The sequence below is a fragment of the Erpetoichthys calabaricus genome, chromosome 5, assembly GCF_900747795.2.
Source record: "Erpetoichthys calabaricus chromosome 5, fErpCal1.3, whole genome shotgun sequence".
In the NCBI taxonomy this organism is placed as follows: domain Eukaryota; kingdom Metazoa; phylum Chordata; class Cladistia; order Polypteriformes; family Polypteridae; genus Erpetoichthys; species Erpetoichthys calabaricus.
Window position 1 is genome coordinate 105,694,231 of NC_041398.2, and position 16,343 is coordinate 105,710,573.

At 37.1% G+C, this 16,343-nt stretch overlaps 1 protein-coding gene across 2 annotated transcripts in view; it reads left to right on the plus strand.

Annotated features, from left to right (window-relative positions):
• The window catches only part of tec (tec protein tyrosine kinase), a 187,365-nt gene that overhangs the window by 153,921 nt on the left and 17,101 nt on the right, over nucleotides 1–16,343 (plus strand). For both annotated transcript variants that reach the window (XM_028801906.2, XM_051928357.1), the window contains 5 exons: nucleotides 6,966–7,099; nucleotides 8,159–8,233; nucleotides 8,555–8,726; nucleotides 14,671–14,887; nucleotides 16,024–16,088. In XM_028801906.2, coding sequence (XP_028657739.1) covers nucleotides 6,966–7,099; nucleotides 8,159–8,233; nucleotides 8,555–8,726; nucleotides 14,671–14,887; nucleotides 16,024–16,088 — 663 coding nt within the window. The remainder of the gene's footprint in view (nucleotides 1–6,965; nucleotides 7,100–8,158; nucleotides 8,234–8,554; nucleotides 8,727–14,670; nucleotides 14,888–16,023; nucleotides 16,089–16,343) is intronic.

A 16,343-nucleotide genomic window follows, 5' to 3' on the forward strand; every position in this document is an offset into this window, starting at 1 on the left:
CATATTTATTTGTGTATAATTTTTCATTATCGCATAATCACGTTTCTATTTATGTATTCATGTTTCCCATGTTTATTGTGAGTGGTTCCCCAAGAGGCAGGACCACCTGTCTGTCTCATTGTTGAACCACCCCAGCCCTATAAAGGCTGGGTAAAGCAGTTAGCCAAAAGCAGTGAATTTTACTTGGTGTTGGTTTTATGATTTGTTTATCACTGGATTTCTGACTTCTGTTTTCTTGTTTTTTTTATGATCTTTTTGGATTGTGTATTCAGACTTTGGTTGCTATATGATTGCCTTTGGATATATCTTTTTAACCTTTTTTTCACTCTTTGAGCATTTTGGAGTTTCTGAACCTTTTTGAAAAATAAACATTTTATTTTTACAAAGATTCTTTCTCTGCCCATATTTATGCAGCCAGAGGTTTCCGGTGACCCACTTCCTGTAAGGGCATTTGTTAATGTTATTTGGACCTATTAGTTTTATGGCCAGTTTCCAATTTAGAGGGCCTGCTGCCCCTAAAGCCAGCAGGTCTCTGTTGGGAACTGGCCAACTCAAGTGTGCATCTGCTGGGGTGCACTGCTGTGGATTCTGGCTTACTCCACAGCCAGTGTGGAGGCCCCAGTGAAGATTTCAGAGATCTCCCCACTTTATAACAGATTTTATTTGTGAACATCTTAAGCATGCTAGCCTCGTAATCTTGACATTTTATGAACATATAATTTATTTAATTGTGGTTGATAATTATGACAAGCATTATATTATCTTGTTTGCAATATGCATTTTGGGCAAATGTTTTTTGTACATGTTTTGTTAATTTAAAAAATGATATGATTTAAGGGGATTTTATATTCCTTTTTTGGTAACACTTTACATCAAGTGTCCATCATTACACTGTAACTACTATGTAATTACCTGTATAAGTACAGTGTAACTACGAGTTATTACTCCGTACTTACTGTGTAATGCAAAGTAACGCTGTAACGGCCAACCACTTACCCAGCCGGCAGCTACACTACCAAGACCTGTGGCCTGGATAAATTACTGAGATGAATCTTATATCAAGCCGTACCTCTAACAAATGAAATTTTCCCCTCAATCGACGGTTTACACAAGCACGCAAAAACAGGTATGTCAAATAAGTAAATATATTAAATGGAAAACAAAACACTACTGCACATTCCCAAAGTAGAAAAATTATATATGTATATCCCTCCACCAAAGCAGCAACGTGACAACACCATATATATATATATATATATATATATATATATATTATATATATATATATATTCACGGCATTCGTAGTCTGTGTCACAATCTGATTGTATGGGTGGTTACCTACCAGGTAACGCTTGTGGTTGGCCAGCAATCTGCTCCGTGTTTCGCCCTCGTGTCGTGTACTCTTTGCATTTATTTGACAGTAAACTATTTCAACCATTCCATGATCTGCTCCTCACAAACTGAGGGCACCGTGGCGGATGTTAGCAGATTGCTGGCCAACCACAAGCGTTACCTGGTAGGTAACCACCCATACAATCAGATTGTGACACAGACTACGAATGTCGTGAATGTAATTACCCCGATCTACATGCTGTCAAATAAACGAACCACACGCCGTGGCGCAACGTTAGGGGCATCGCCTCTGACGTCCGAGGTTCGATTCCCGAGAGGGAGTGCAGTGGAGTGTGTACACCTGATGAGCCCAGAATGAGGGCGAAACACGTGTCGTGTACTCTTTGCATTTATTTGACAGTAAACTATTTCAACCATATATATATATATATTATATATATACAGTGGTGTGAAAAACTATTTGCCCCCTTCCTGATTTCTTATTCTTTTGCACGTTTGTCACACAAAATGTTTCTGATCATCAAACACATTTAACCATTAGTCAAATATAACACAAGTAAACACAAAATGCAGTTTTTAAATGATGGTGTTTATTATTTAGGGAGAAAAAAAATCCAAACCTACATGGCCCTGTGTGAAAAAGTAATTGCCCCCTTGTTAAAAAATAACCTAACTGTGATGTATCACACCTGAGTTCAATTTCCGTAGCCACCCCCAGGCCTGATTACTGCCACACCTGTTTCAATCAAGAAATCACTTAAATAGGAGCTGCCTGACACAGAGAAGTAGACCAAAAGCACCTCAAAAGCTAGACATCATGCCAAGATTCAAAGAAATTCAGGAACAAATGAGAACAGAAGTAATTGAGATCTATCAGTCTGGTAAAGGTTATAAAGCCATTTCTAAAGCTTTGGAACTCCAGCGAACCACAGTGAGAGCCATTATCCACAAATGGCAAAAACATGGAACAGTGGTGAACCTTCCCAGGAGTGGCCGGCCGACCAAAATTACCCCAGGAGCGCAGAGACGACTCATCCGAGAGGTCACAAAAGACCCCAGGACAACGTCTAAAGAACTGCAGGCCTCACTTGCCTCAATTAAGGTCAGTGTTCACGACTCCACCATAAGAAAGAGACTGGGCAAAAACGGCCTGCATGGCAGATTTCCAAGACGCAAACCACTGTTAAGCAAAAAGAACATTAGGGCTCGTCTCAATTTTGCTAAGAAACATCTCAATGATTGCCAAGACTTTTGGGAAAATACCTTGTGGACTGATGAGTCAAAAGCTGAACTTTTTGGAAGGCAAATGTCCCGTTACATCTGGCGTAAAAGGAACACAGCATTTCAGAAAAAGAACATCATACCAACAGTAAAATATGGTGGTGGTAGTGTGATGGTCTGGGGTTGTTTTGCTGCTTCAGGACCTGGAAGGCTTGCTGTGATAGATGGAACCATGAATTCTACTGTCTACCAAAAAATCCTGAAGGAGAATGTCCAGCCATCTGTTCGTCAACTCAAGCTGAAGCGATCTTGGGTGCTGCAACAGGACAATGACCCAAAACACACCAGCAAATCCACCTCTGAATGGCTGAAGAAAAACAAAATGAAGACTTTGGAGTGGCCTAGTCAAAGTCCTGACCTGAATCCAATTGAGATGCTATGGCATGACCTTAAAAAGGCGGTTCATGCTAGAAAACCCTCAAATAAAGCTGAATTACAACAATTTTGCAAAGATGAGTGGGCCAAAATTCCTCCAGAGCGCTGTAAAAGACTCATTGCAAGTTATCGCAAACGCTTGATTGCAGTTATTGCTGCTAAGGGTGGCCCAACCAGTTATTAGGTTCAGGGGGCAATTACTTTTTCACACAGGGCCATGTAGGTTTGGATTTTTTTTTCTCCCTAAATAATAAAAACCACCATTTACAAACTGCATTTTGTGTTTACTTGTGTTATATTTGACTAATGGTTAAATGTGTTTGATGATCAGAAACATTTTGTGTGACAAACATGCAAAAGAATATGAAATCAGGAAGGGGGCAAATAGTTTTTCACACCACTGTATATACAGTGGACCCTTGACTTACGAACTCAATTCGTTCGCGAGGGCTAGTTGTAACTCAAGTTGGTTGTAAGTCAAGACTATTTTTCCCATAAGAAATAATGGAAATACCCATAATGCGTTCCGAACCTCCCACTGCAACACTTACTTAACCTTTTCATAATAAAAAAAGGGTTGTATAATGTGCATAATTTACCAAAACACCAATAATTTTTCTAATGTACTAACCAAAAAGTAATAAAAAGTGCCTAGCCTACCAGAAACAACAATTTCATACTATACTCACCATTTAATTTGACATCTTTGGGCTGCAGGAAGGGAGGAGGATGATAATGAAACTGAAGGCTTTTTAAAGGCTTTGTTTAACTTGCGCTCAGGCATTTGCAATCATTTCAATAGCTTCTTTTGCGTTAATTTTAATCTTCTTCTGCCTACAAGTTATTCTGACGAGAATTTTTCTCAGCATTTCCTTGCGTTGATACAAGGAACTGTTTCTGAACTCTTCTGAGACCCCCACTCCCCACTCAATGGGAACGACATGCTGAAGTGCGTGCTGAAGTGCGTCCTGAAGCACGATTGCCGCGACTGTGGAAGCTTGCTTGTCCATTGCCGGGCAGGGATATCACATGCATATCACCCATCGATATCTTTTCTGTTTGCTTTGGCTGAGAGACTCAGCACAGCTTTAAGCCGGCTGTTGCCCCAGCAACAGATAAACAGTCTTCCATACGGAGTTTGGACTTTGGCATGTCTTCTAGTTGGGGGAGGTCCCAAGAGAGTTTACAAACCTGACATTTTATTGAATGAGTGCCGCATTAATAGGAATGTTTCTGTTTGGTTACAATCGCGCAAGCGGATACACGTGACCGCATTCAGGTCGTAACGCAAGATGTTGGTCGTAAATCAAAATAAAAATTTTGGTCGTAAATCAAGTTGTTCGCATGTCAGGCCGGTCGTATATCAAGGGTCGACTGTATACACAATAACAAACCCTCCCTTGCCCCTGTAACATATAACAAACAACACGAATAACAACAATGAATGAATACGGAATGAATGATTGTGAACTTGAGTCAGAGTATGCAACTGTCTTGAAGGCGGATGACTGGTCAACAGATATGTGATGTGTTTGTATTTCCCGGAACAAATGGAACAACCCCACTGTGAATCCTCAGCGTATGGTGGATGATGTAGTCCGACCCCAGGGTCTCTGGCGATGAGGGAATTCAAGTAAGTCCAGCGGAATGAAAACAAACTGGATATAAAGCGTGATGTGGAAAACAGCAGGTAAACTTGGTTCGTAGTTGTAAAGTGAAATCTCCGTCTTTCTCCTCTCCTCCCCTCTCTCTGTTCCCTCCTGATTGTTTAAATAGTTGAGAGCCGGATGTAAATGATTGTGATTGAAAACAGGTGCTTTCCAACTTGGGGCTGCGGTCTCTTCACATCATCCGTCCCCCCTGTATTTACGGGGACGATATTCACTGATGCACACATAAACAGCAAACGGGACGATGGAAACAAAACGCACTCAGCACAAACATTGACAACACTATTACTACTATGTAGCCCTGCTACAACGCTATAGTTAATTACTCAGTTTTCATTGTTATTCCGCAGTTTATGTAATTACAATGTAACAGTTTATCACTGATCCAAAAACGTGTACTTACTCAAAATGTAATAAAAACATTAGGGTATGTAACTACAACTATGTAATAGATATTCCATGGTCTGGGCAATTGTAATGGAGAATTGCAGTGATAACTGCATAGGTTTTTGATGATATTTCAATTTCTTTTTGAAATGGTGAAAACACCTTTGCAAAATGGTTAACGCTTTTGCTTCACGGATCCATTATCCTGAGATGGAATTCTGTCTGGAGATATATGTGTAAAATTTGTACGTTGTACCCATGTCTCCCTTTGTCTTCTTCATGGGTTTTACTGCCACATCCCATGGACATGTAGGTTGGGTTACGTGGCCATATGTGTGAGAGCGTGAGTGCTAGTATGTTTGCCAGTGGGCCCTGCAATGGGAAGACTCCCCATCCTGGGCTGTTTCCTGCCTTGTGCTCGGTGATGCTTGGACTGGTTCTGCGACCCTTTGTACCTTGATTGAATGATGCAAGTTTGGCAGTATTATGTTAGGAATGGGTATAATAATTCAATTCAAGTCTCCATTACAATTGCCTAGACCATGGAACATCTGTTACATAGTTGTAGTTACATATGCTGATGTTTTTATTACATTTTGAAAGTATAGATACCATGTAACTATGTAAGTACATGTGTTTTTGGATCAGTGATAAATTGTTACATTGTAATTATGTAAACTGTGGAATACTAATGACAACTGAGTAATTAACTATAGCGTTACTTTGTGTTACACAGTAAGTACGGAGTAATAACTCGTAGTTACACTGTGCTTATACAGGTAATTACTTAGCAGTTACAGTGTAATTATGGACACTTAATGTAAAGTGTTACCCTTTTTTTTTTTTTGGTCACTGAACAATAGGCCTACAGAACTTAATTTCCGTAATTAACAATGAACATGTACAATAAAACCTATGGTGCACAGTTTAAATATAAGTGATCATGAAATTGGTGACTGCCAATAAATATAAGTGATCATGAAATTGGTGACTGCCAATTTCTAGTGCCATGAAAGCAGTGACTGGTGTTGGCCCTTAAAAAGATGTGAACTGCCTTAGGCCCAGTGCTGCCAAAAGTGGCTCCAGGTCTTTCCAGTCCTAAATTAGATCAAAGACATTTTCAAAGTTAATGAAAATAATATACACTTCTGTAACCACATATTTTTGCTCCATCCTCATAAAATTCCAGACAGTTATTGAAATGGGATGTTCCAATTTTAACACCTTAACAGATTAATAAAAAAAAATAAAAACACTGAAATAATTTTTCTGAATTGTTTGATTAGTAATTGTACATTTGTATCAACGTGTATGAAAATATGCAGCCTTTCCTTTGGCCATCAAAATAAATTATTATCAGTGACTAAAAAATTTAAAAATTACTTTTAATATGTTGGACAAGCAGTAGAGTTAATAGATAAAAAATAAAACAATAACAATGAGACAGATTCAGAATTTGAAAGGTAGATGTAAGAAATGGATAAGGAGGTTTAGAAACTGGATGGATTGATGGATGGTTATAAGAAGGTTGTGCTTGAGTGGGTTCTGATCGATTTTTTCAAAGATTTTATACAGTTTAGCAAATGTTATATACTTCTATTGTTAGTATAGCTATAAAAACAAGACAATTACTTCTGACACAATAGCTAATACTCAGCTAAAGGTATTTAATTTGGAAGCTTTTTTGGGGGGAGTGGGGGTTGGTTTTAACAGGTAATGCTGACCCTAACAATTAAACTGCTTCTTTCAAGAAATACTGATTGGTTAATATAAGCAAATCTCTTAATTTTAAATTTGTGATAAATGTTTCTGTAATTCTTTATTTGTACAGTATGCCGAATAGAAAGTGCATGCAATGGCTAATTCTTAGGTAACAGTGTTACTTATCTTTATTTCCAGGGAAGGTACTTCTCAAGTAAGACATTACCATATAAAAGAAACACAGACATCACCTACACAGTTCTACTTGGCTGAAAAACATCTTTTCTCTGATATTCCTATACTCATTGAATATCATAAACATAATGCAGCAGGTATGGAATTTATTGGTTCTGAGAGGAGTTATATGTTTTGTTTTCAATATTTTTTAGCCTGTGTAAGCAAAAAAAAGAAAAAAACATGGAACATGCTTGGAAATATCATTAGATGTTTTTCCTAAATTTTTGTCATTTGTTAAGATATGTTTTTAGTGACACCTAGTGGTATTCACAGTTTTTGCTATAATAATAATACCCTAGACCAGCAATAACCAAGTTTGTCCTGGGGCGCCCCCTGTGGCTCAGGTTTTTATTGCAACCAGTTTCACAATCAGTAAGTCATTCTTGTTTTTAATTCATTTCACTGGTTATTTAACTGGCCTTTGTTTTCTTTTAGTCTAAGAAATTCTGAAATATTTGTATTTTTGTCTTTGCTTTAAATACTTAATATTCTTTTATTGTTTTCTTAAGTTCCTCTTTCCTGTATTTTATGCTTCTTTAATTTTATCCAAATGATTACAATAAGCAACAGGAAGTGGAGACATAGGTACAAATACTGTATGCAAAAGATCAGCAATTATGCAAGTGTTATAATCTATTGTATGCTTACAGTATCTGTAAGACACATGAGCAGATGAGTGGATATAGCACTGAAGTAATTGCTTCTGTTTAGCGTTCATTGTTGTCAACTTTCGGAACAGTTAAGTGAGAAAACTATATAGAAAAGAAATTGATAAAATAAATGCAAGCCTTTGAAGCTCTGACAACAAATATAAAATACTGTATATTTTAAAATAAGAAGAGAAAAATGGTCCGTTAACTAAAGAGTGAGTTCAGTTAAATCTAAGAATGTTACACAAACTGTGAAACTTCACTATAGAAGGTCTGCAGGATTGAACTTGGGAACCACTCCTCTAGCAGTACAGAGAATGAATTAAATAAGCTATTAAAAGTTTATTCAAAGAAGCAACTCCAGTTATCTAAGATTCTTATGATCATTGTCTAAATGTTGGTATACATTTACTATAACTTTTATAAATGATTGTGAAACCAATTAGTGTTTCACACATCAAAATTATGTGAAAGGTTTGATTGAAACTGTTATTCTTTTAATAGGTCTTGTGGCAAGATTAAGATATCCTGTTGGTAAAAAAGGAACATCTGCACCGACAACTGCTGGTTTTAGCTATGGTAGGAATCAAATATTTTCTGTTTATTTTTCTGAAAATATTTTTGAATTAACTTGATATATATTACAATAGATTAGATGATACTTTAGTAGTTATCTTTCTGAGGAATAAGAATTTTTGAAAAATTGAGTTAATTTATGTAAAGGAAATAAAATGTTTTCTTACACAGATATATTGTAGAACAGGAATGAGATGGGATTGAATTTGATAATGTAATGTTACAAGTATTTCAGTGCAAAAAATAATATAAAACTGCTCATGCATTTTATTCTGTTTGGTCTGTTCATAGTATGTACTTTGTATGTTATTTAATCTGTTCCAGACAAATGGGAGATAAATCCCTCAGAGCTGACATTTATGAAGGAGCTGGGAAGTGGACAATATGGTGTTGTGCGTTTAGGAAAATGGAGAGCACAGCATAAAGTGGCAATAAAAGCAATCCGTGAAGGGGCAATGTATGAAGAGGACTTTATTGAAGAAGCAAAAGTTATGAAGTGAGTAGATTCATTGTTTTGCTGGTGTTCCCTACAAATATAGTTGCTCAAAGATTTTACATTACATAACTTTTTAGGTGTGTTCCCATATAATGTGAAAAGCACCAGCTGATTTTGTCCTGCCTGTCTTTCTGTCCACATTAAACAATTTGGCTCCCGGTGGATTGATTTTGTTCGTTTTGGCACACTTACTCTTCAAGGAAATTTGTAAGGAAAGCTTGAGATATCTCAAATGTAGCATGCTACACATTTTTGAAATTTGTGAAACTCACATTGAAAACCATTAGTGAATTTTTTAACTCGCCCATCTTAAAACAGAAACATTCTGTGCAACTTCAATTATGGATTAGTTTTCAGTTTCAAATTTACCTTTAGAGATGTTACTTTAACTTGTGCATTTTGGCTATTTTTATTTTTTACTCATCTGATATCCGCTATTGGCAGACAGTAAGACAAATCCCAGTACAGATAATAAAACACCAGCAGAAATGCATGCACAGTAAAAGCTTAATGAAACAGTGCCAGGTAAGGTACATGATATTCATGATGGTAAAAGTAAGAAATGCAAGCAACTTTACATTAATTATAAATAAACAAAGAGGAAACAAGCTCCCTATACATAGCTGTGTGACTTACTATGCATACACTGAACAAACATATACTCAGTATTTCATATAATAAAAACAACCACACAGCTGCATTATCTGTAGAGTCAGTAGTTCAATGGTACTGTATTTATTGGCAAAATCCCTCAGTGGTCTGCTATCCATCAACGATACCTAGAACCAGTAATTTTGGATTGAAAATTAGATTTTAACTCTCCAGCATGTATTTCTCTCAAAAATTTTGTGTTTAAGAAATATGAATTACAGTCAGCCATTTATAATAGTGCAACAACTGATTAAATATTTGCAAGTGTGTATTAAAGCTAGTTTAGACACAACTACCCTATTTGGTCTCTGTTTTTACCTACAGTACATGATATTATAAAATGCAAAAAATATATATTTTTATGTGCTCTTATAGTATTGTTGCCTTCTTTTATCACTATTATTTTGAATATGTTACATAAATATTTAATAAAGAAAACGTGATGAAGCAACTAAATAGAAATTAATAAGGCTTCAGCTGTTAAATCAGTTAATTAAGTCTCTGAAGTCACATAACTATTACACCATGTGGAAATTTTCTTACTTTTTTTAATCTGATATTAAAGCTTTACTAGCAATTTGATATTTACATTATGTGCTTTGATTAGGTTTATCTTTCATCATTTTAGTTTCACAAGTAAGCAGCTAAATATCTTCTATGATTTTATTATGCATAGTTATTTATATCCATTTAAAAGTAATTTACTCCAATCAGATTACAAAAAGTGAAAAGAACTAAACGCAAATTGCTTGAATTATGCAAGGGATCCATTTTAAATAAATTAAAAAATAACATCTTGGTGTTATAACAGTTTAATTTCTAAGGTGCCTTGGAATATCGGGAAGAGTGGTGGCTCTGTGGCTAAGGATCTGCGCTGGTATCCCGAAGGTTGCCGGTTCAAATCCCCGTCACTGCCAAAAGAGATCCTACTCTGCTGGGCCCTTGAGCAAGGCCCTTAACCTTCAATTGCTCCAGGGGCGCTGTACAATGGCTGACCCTGCGCTCTGACCCCATGGGGTATGCGAAAACTAACAAATTCCTAATACAAGAAATTGTATAAGGCGAAATAAAGAACAAAAACAAAAATTGCATTAACACAATAAATTAGGACTGAGGAATAATTTCAAGAAGTTTGGGAGCAAGTTTTGGTTGATGCATATTTTTGTTAGATATAGTGTAAAGCAGCTGTTCCAAACCTGTGGGCCGTGGCAGCATTGCAGGTGGGCCATGGCTGACCCCAGATGAACCATATCACCAATCCCCCCCCAACCCCCACCTCAAACGCTGCAACAATAGCGCTTGATTCACAGTGCCAACTTTGCAGGTGGATCGCAGCCAACCACAGACAAAAAACTCCATCCACTGTTCCAAGGAACATGCTCAATTCACGGTGGTAGCATCAGAGGTTAATCACTGCCAGTCCTGGATGACAACCCCCACCCCCACTCTGACAATTCAGCTCAATTCACAAAGTAGGAAAAACATTGAAGATTGTGCTTGATTCATCTAATGCTCTGGTGATCATGCAGGACCGACCCTCCTCCTGCCACTTCGATGATCTTGCTTGATTAACCAAGGGGGACCACCACACTAACCCCCACTCAGATGATAGCACTAAATTCTTGGAGGCGGCCCCCACCCCACCCTCCTGGTGGGTTGCGAACATAATGGCATTTGAAAAACTGGGTTGTGACACCACAAATGGTGAAAAGCAGTTGTGTGAAGGCTTAGTCAATATGGGTTGAGCTTTAATTGTTCCTTTTACTTCATCCATCATTGTCAGTTTTTAAAAATGTGTTACTTAAAAAAACAAGAGTGATTTAAAATGAATGAAGAAGTAATACCAGACAGATTTATGTATTACTTTATTTCACTCACTAATCATTTCTATTCAGTTATTTTTATGGACACATTTGAGAAATACAAGTAAATTATTTCTTTCAAAATGTACAGAAATTTGAATAATCTTTGCTGAACTTCTTTCAAACTAAATATGCACAGAGCAGCACATAAAGTACAGGTAGTTGTTGACTTGTGACCTATGCATCTTAAGACCATTCGACTTATGACCCTTACCGTCTCACGGGCAAACAACAGTTTTCGTCAAGCCAGCTCCTTATGCCGAAACTCATTCATCTTGACCTCAGTTTATTAACTGCAGATGTTTCGACTACGTTCATTTAGGAAAAGAGGCAATTGATCTCGACACAAAAATGAAGGTGATCAAGCAGTATGAGAAAGGAAAGAAAGTTAATGTGATTGCATGTGACTTTACGTAATCCCATTGTAACTGCTGTTCACTGCATTCTCTGTACTGCTGAGCTCTGACTTTGAATCCGGTTAATCTCTGAAGCTTCTGTATTGTGACTCACAATGTACCACTTTGTGCAAACCGGCACAAAGGGGTAAACTCCTTAATCTGTTAATGTTTATTATTAACAGGATGAAATGTTAAAACAGAAAACATATGAGTGCTCAAACTCTGCTGTTACAGTTTCTCCTATCAAAGGTACTGTGTTTCCCCAAAAATAAGGCCGGGTCTTATATTAATTTTTGCTCCAAAAGATGCACTAGGGCTTATTTTCAGGGGATATTTTATATTTATTCATGTACGACTATATACATTTATCCAAATACAGTCATGTCATCGTCTGGAATATCGTCATAACTCTCCACATTCAAACCGTGAATTCCAGCCTGAATTTCTTGCTACTCCAGCTGCTTTTAGGATCCTACAGGATTGATGTGTTTACTTCAGTGTTTGATGAATGGCTCGATATGGTGAAGCAAAATGCCGACATACAAATGCATTCATGGTGCTTTTATATTCAAGCGTTGCATGTTCCACAAAGTAATGACATTTTAAAAGTCTCACATACCATCTTCTGTGCTGACTTTTTTTTTTTTTTGCACCTTCACAATACCATCAGAATGTATGGCGGTGTATTTGAGCCACAGAGAAAAAAATAAGGACTTAATGAAAATGTCTATTTTGTGATTAAAGTGGAAATTTCGACTTTAAACTCGAAATGTCCTCTTTAATCCCGTAGTTTACTTTATCATTAAAGCACACCGTCGCTATGCGCTTCTGGGGTTTCCTCCTGACCAGCAATAGATTGCCACACCGAACACATTAAATTTATGATATTCCAGCTCCCTGCACATTTAGAATTCTTAGATTTATACTTCATATCACTTTCATGATGAAATACATTAAAGTATGTATGTTACGTTTTACAGATATATCGTTAACTTTGTTTAAATAATGAATATTTTTAATATATACACATATGGGGTGGCACAGTGGTAGAGTGGTAGCGCTGCTGTCTCGCAGGGAGTCACGTCCCTTGTGATCCCTGCCAGGAGTTTGTATGTGTTCCTGGTGGGTTTCCACAGTGGGTTCAGTTTTCCATCCAAAGACATGAAGGTTTGGAGATTTGGTGAAGCTACAATAACGGCAGTGTATGTGTGTGCTTGTGTTTACCTTGTGAAGCTGATGCCTCGTCCAGGGATTTTGTTTCTGACTTGCGCCAATGCTGCTGGAATGGGCGCATCCCCGAATTGATGAATGTAATCATTAAACATCCTTTTCAGAGATATTGTGGCAAGGTGTCCTCAGAATTTAATGGATGTTTTGGGCACACGTGTTGCATTGCTTGAAGTATAAAACTGGCCTTAGGTGCCTTACTTTTCAGCTGACACTCTTGACTAGGGCTTATTTTTGGGGTAGGGTTTATATTACAGAGCAACCTTAAAATCATGCTAGGGCTTATTTTCGGAGTAGGTCTTACTTTCAGTGAAACACAGTAACACAATGAACACTGAGAGACCCTCAAACTGGTGACGTAACATAACACAGACAAAGAAAGGATTCATGAAGCTGTTAAAGGTTTGGCACTCATGCGAGCAACAGTAATAATGAAACAAAATAATAAAATAATTCACAAAAAAAAGAAAATCTACACAGTGTGCTAAGAATGATGATAAAAAAGGATACTATACATATAGTTATGTTTGAATACATATGCCAATCTATCTAATCTCCAGATATACTAACGACAAGTCCATCAGATCCTAACATAGTTGTAAGTCGATGACTACCTGTATGCTTTTAATATTCCTCCTCCACTATCCTAATTGCAGATATTACTCAAATTTAGCACCGTATTTGGTGCAAAAATACATTTTTCCAAAATCCATTCAGATCTGTTTTTAAGTTGATGAGCTACCCCAAAACAGGCCACCAGCCCAATAGCTCTAGCTTTAATGTATTTCCAGATTTATTGTATGGTATATACAGAATTTGTAACTTCATTGTAAATTGCTAAGTATATAGTCATTTAGTGTACAAGCTCTTCTTTATTTCTTATTAAGATAAAACCACCTTAGGGGCGGTACGGTGGTGCAGTGGGTAGCGCTGCTGCCTCGCAGTTAGAAGACCCGGGTTCACTTCCCGGGTCCTCCCTGTGTGGAGTTTGCATGTTCTCCCCGTGTCTGCATGGGTTTCCTCTGGGTGCTCCAGTTTCCTCCCACAGGAGGACAGGTGCATTGGCGATTCTAAAATTGTCCCTAGTGTGTGCTTGGTGTATGGGTGTGTGTGTGCCCTGCGGTGGGTTGGTGCCCTGCCCAGGGTTTATTTCCTGCCTTGCAGACCTCGTGACCGTGTAGTTGGGATATAGCGGGTTGGATAATGGATGGATGGAAAACTCCTTGGGTCCTCCCTGCGTGGAGTTTGCATGTTCGCCCCGTGTTTGCATGGGTTTCCTCCGGGTGCTCCGGTTTCCTCCCACAGTCCAAAGACATGCAGGTTAGGTGCATTGGCGATCCTAAATTGTCCCTAGTGTGTACTTGGTGTGTGGGTGTTTGTGTGTGTGTGTGTGTCCTGCGGTGGGTTGGCGCCCTGCCTGGGATTTGTTCCTGCCTTGCTCACTGTGCTGGCTGGGATTGGCTCCAGCAGACCCCCATGACCCTGTGTTAGGATATAGCGGGTTGGAAAATGACTGACTGACTAAAACCACCTTTCGGTTCTAATAATCCTCCTAAAAACTTCCTGGAGAAATCTCAAGAAGAAAATACTCTTTAGTTGTCAATGAATAGTAAAAGAGGCCATCCCCAATTGTTTCTGGCATAAACATGATCATTTTATATTGTGTTTACACTAGATTCCAATCAAACCAGATGAATTTGTTTTGTATAGGAGAAACCATTTCGAATTACCTTGAACTACTGTATTATTTTGTATATACTGTGTTATTGTTTCATCTAATTTTCTTGCTTTATTTTGTTTTTGTAGACAGTTATCTCATCCTAAATTAGTTCAGCTATATGGTGTGTGCACACAACAGAAACCTATATACATTGTGACAGAATTCATGGAACATGGCTGTCTTTTGAACTACATCAGACAAAGACGGGGGCATTTCACCTTAGGAATGTTGATCAGTATGTGTCAAGATATTAGTGAAGGAATGGAGTATCTGGAAAAGAATGGATTTATTCACAGAGACTTGGTAACTATGGTTTTATTTTTTCTAGTCCATGAAAGTGATACATAAAGTTCTTTTTTACTCATTTATTAAATAATTATTTTTTCATTTTTAGAGTGTTAATTTGATTTAGATTTGTACATCAATCCTACTCTTGTACTGTATATTACATTTAGAGTGTTATTACTGTCTACTATGATTCTAATAATCAGGTTACTTTTCATGAGATATAATATTAAATATCAACCTATGGGAACATCTCAACTGGTATGTCTGTTGTTCTCAAAATAAACCCAAATACCAGTGGTTTATTCTTTGATGTTTTTTGTTCAATAATTGCCTGATTTAGCATTGTAAGGTTCAGGAATACTAAACAGTCCAGCCTGTTAAAGTCTGAGACTTAAAAGGTAGATAGATTGGGTTGATGATTATCTAGACATTTTTGTTTAAATCAGGGTGAGTAACACTTATCAGAAAAGACTGCTGTTTTTGTTAGTACAAATCACAGGTTCATGTTCATTATCTATTATACATATAACTGAGCAAAGCTCAATGGCACACTGTAAGAAATCTCAGGTTGTTGTGAGGGGGGTGCATGCTGCAAGGTAGTGGAGAGAAAAATTTTCAACAAGGAGTAAATCACTCATTAGCCATCCTAAAGTCTGAGTGCATGCTGTGGATATGCGGTAGTAGGTCCATGAGTTCTAAGAAAATATACAGCAAACAAACCAAATGCTTTTGTTTTCTCTCTGTTCTGAAGAGTATTCTCTGATGGAGCGCTTATTTCAGTTAGATGTTTTATTTCTGAAAAGTGAAAAACACCTGTCTATATAACAAACTTAATATGCCTCTAAGGGAAAATGATTTTTAGCTAATTTTTTAATGCATTGTTTTTTTAAAATAGCTGTAACGAGTAAAATAAACTATACAGTTTTACAAAAATAAAACTATGAAATCTTAAATTAAATAGTGTTTAAATGTATTACTATTTTTGTGCTATTAGAAATGGTTACTGGAGCTGGTTAGCATAAAAAAAAAGGGCATCAGTCCTTAAACATTCTACTCCTAGAACGAGTTGTACAGGGCATGAATGTAGCACAGCCTAATTTATACCCATTATTTAAAAGTTTTTGATAATTTTTGTGTAAATCTTTTCACAGGCTGCCAGGAACTGCTTAGTAAATGAGTCACTTGTTGTCAAAGTATCTGATTTTGGAATGACAAGGTAAGGCAAGGTTGAATACTGTATTACCTTAAAATAATTTTGATTTTATTGCAATTATTTGCCATGTCTTAATGGTTTAATCCTGAAGGGATCCAGTGAGGTAGGGTGCTTACAATGCTTGGTATGAATGAGGCAAAGAACATATTTTGTTTTCTAAAAGTTTAACCATAACATTGAAACATTACTTGCAAATTCACATACTGTAGAATTTACGTAGATGTTTAATTTCATGACAGTCAAACTTCTACATTTGCT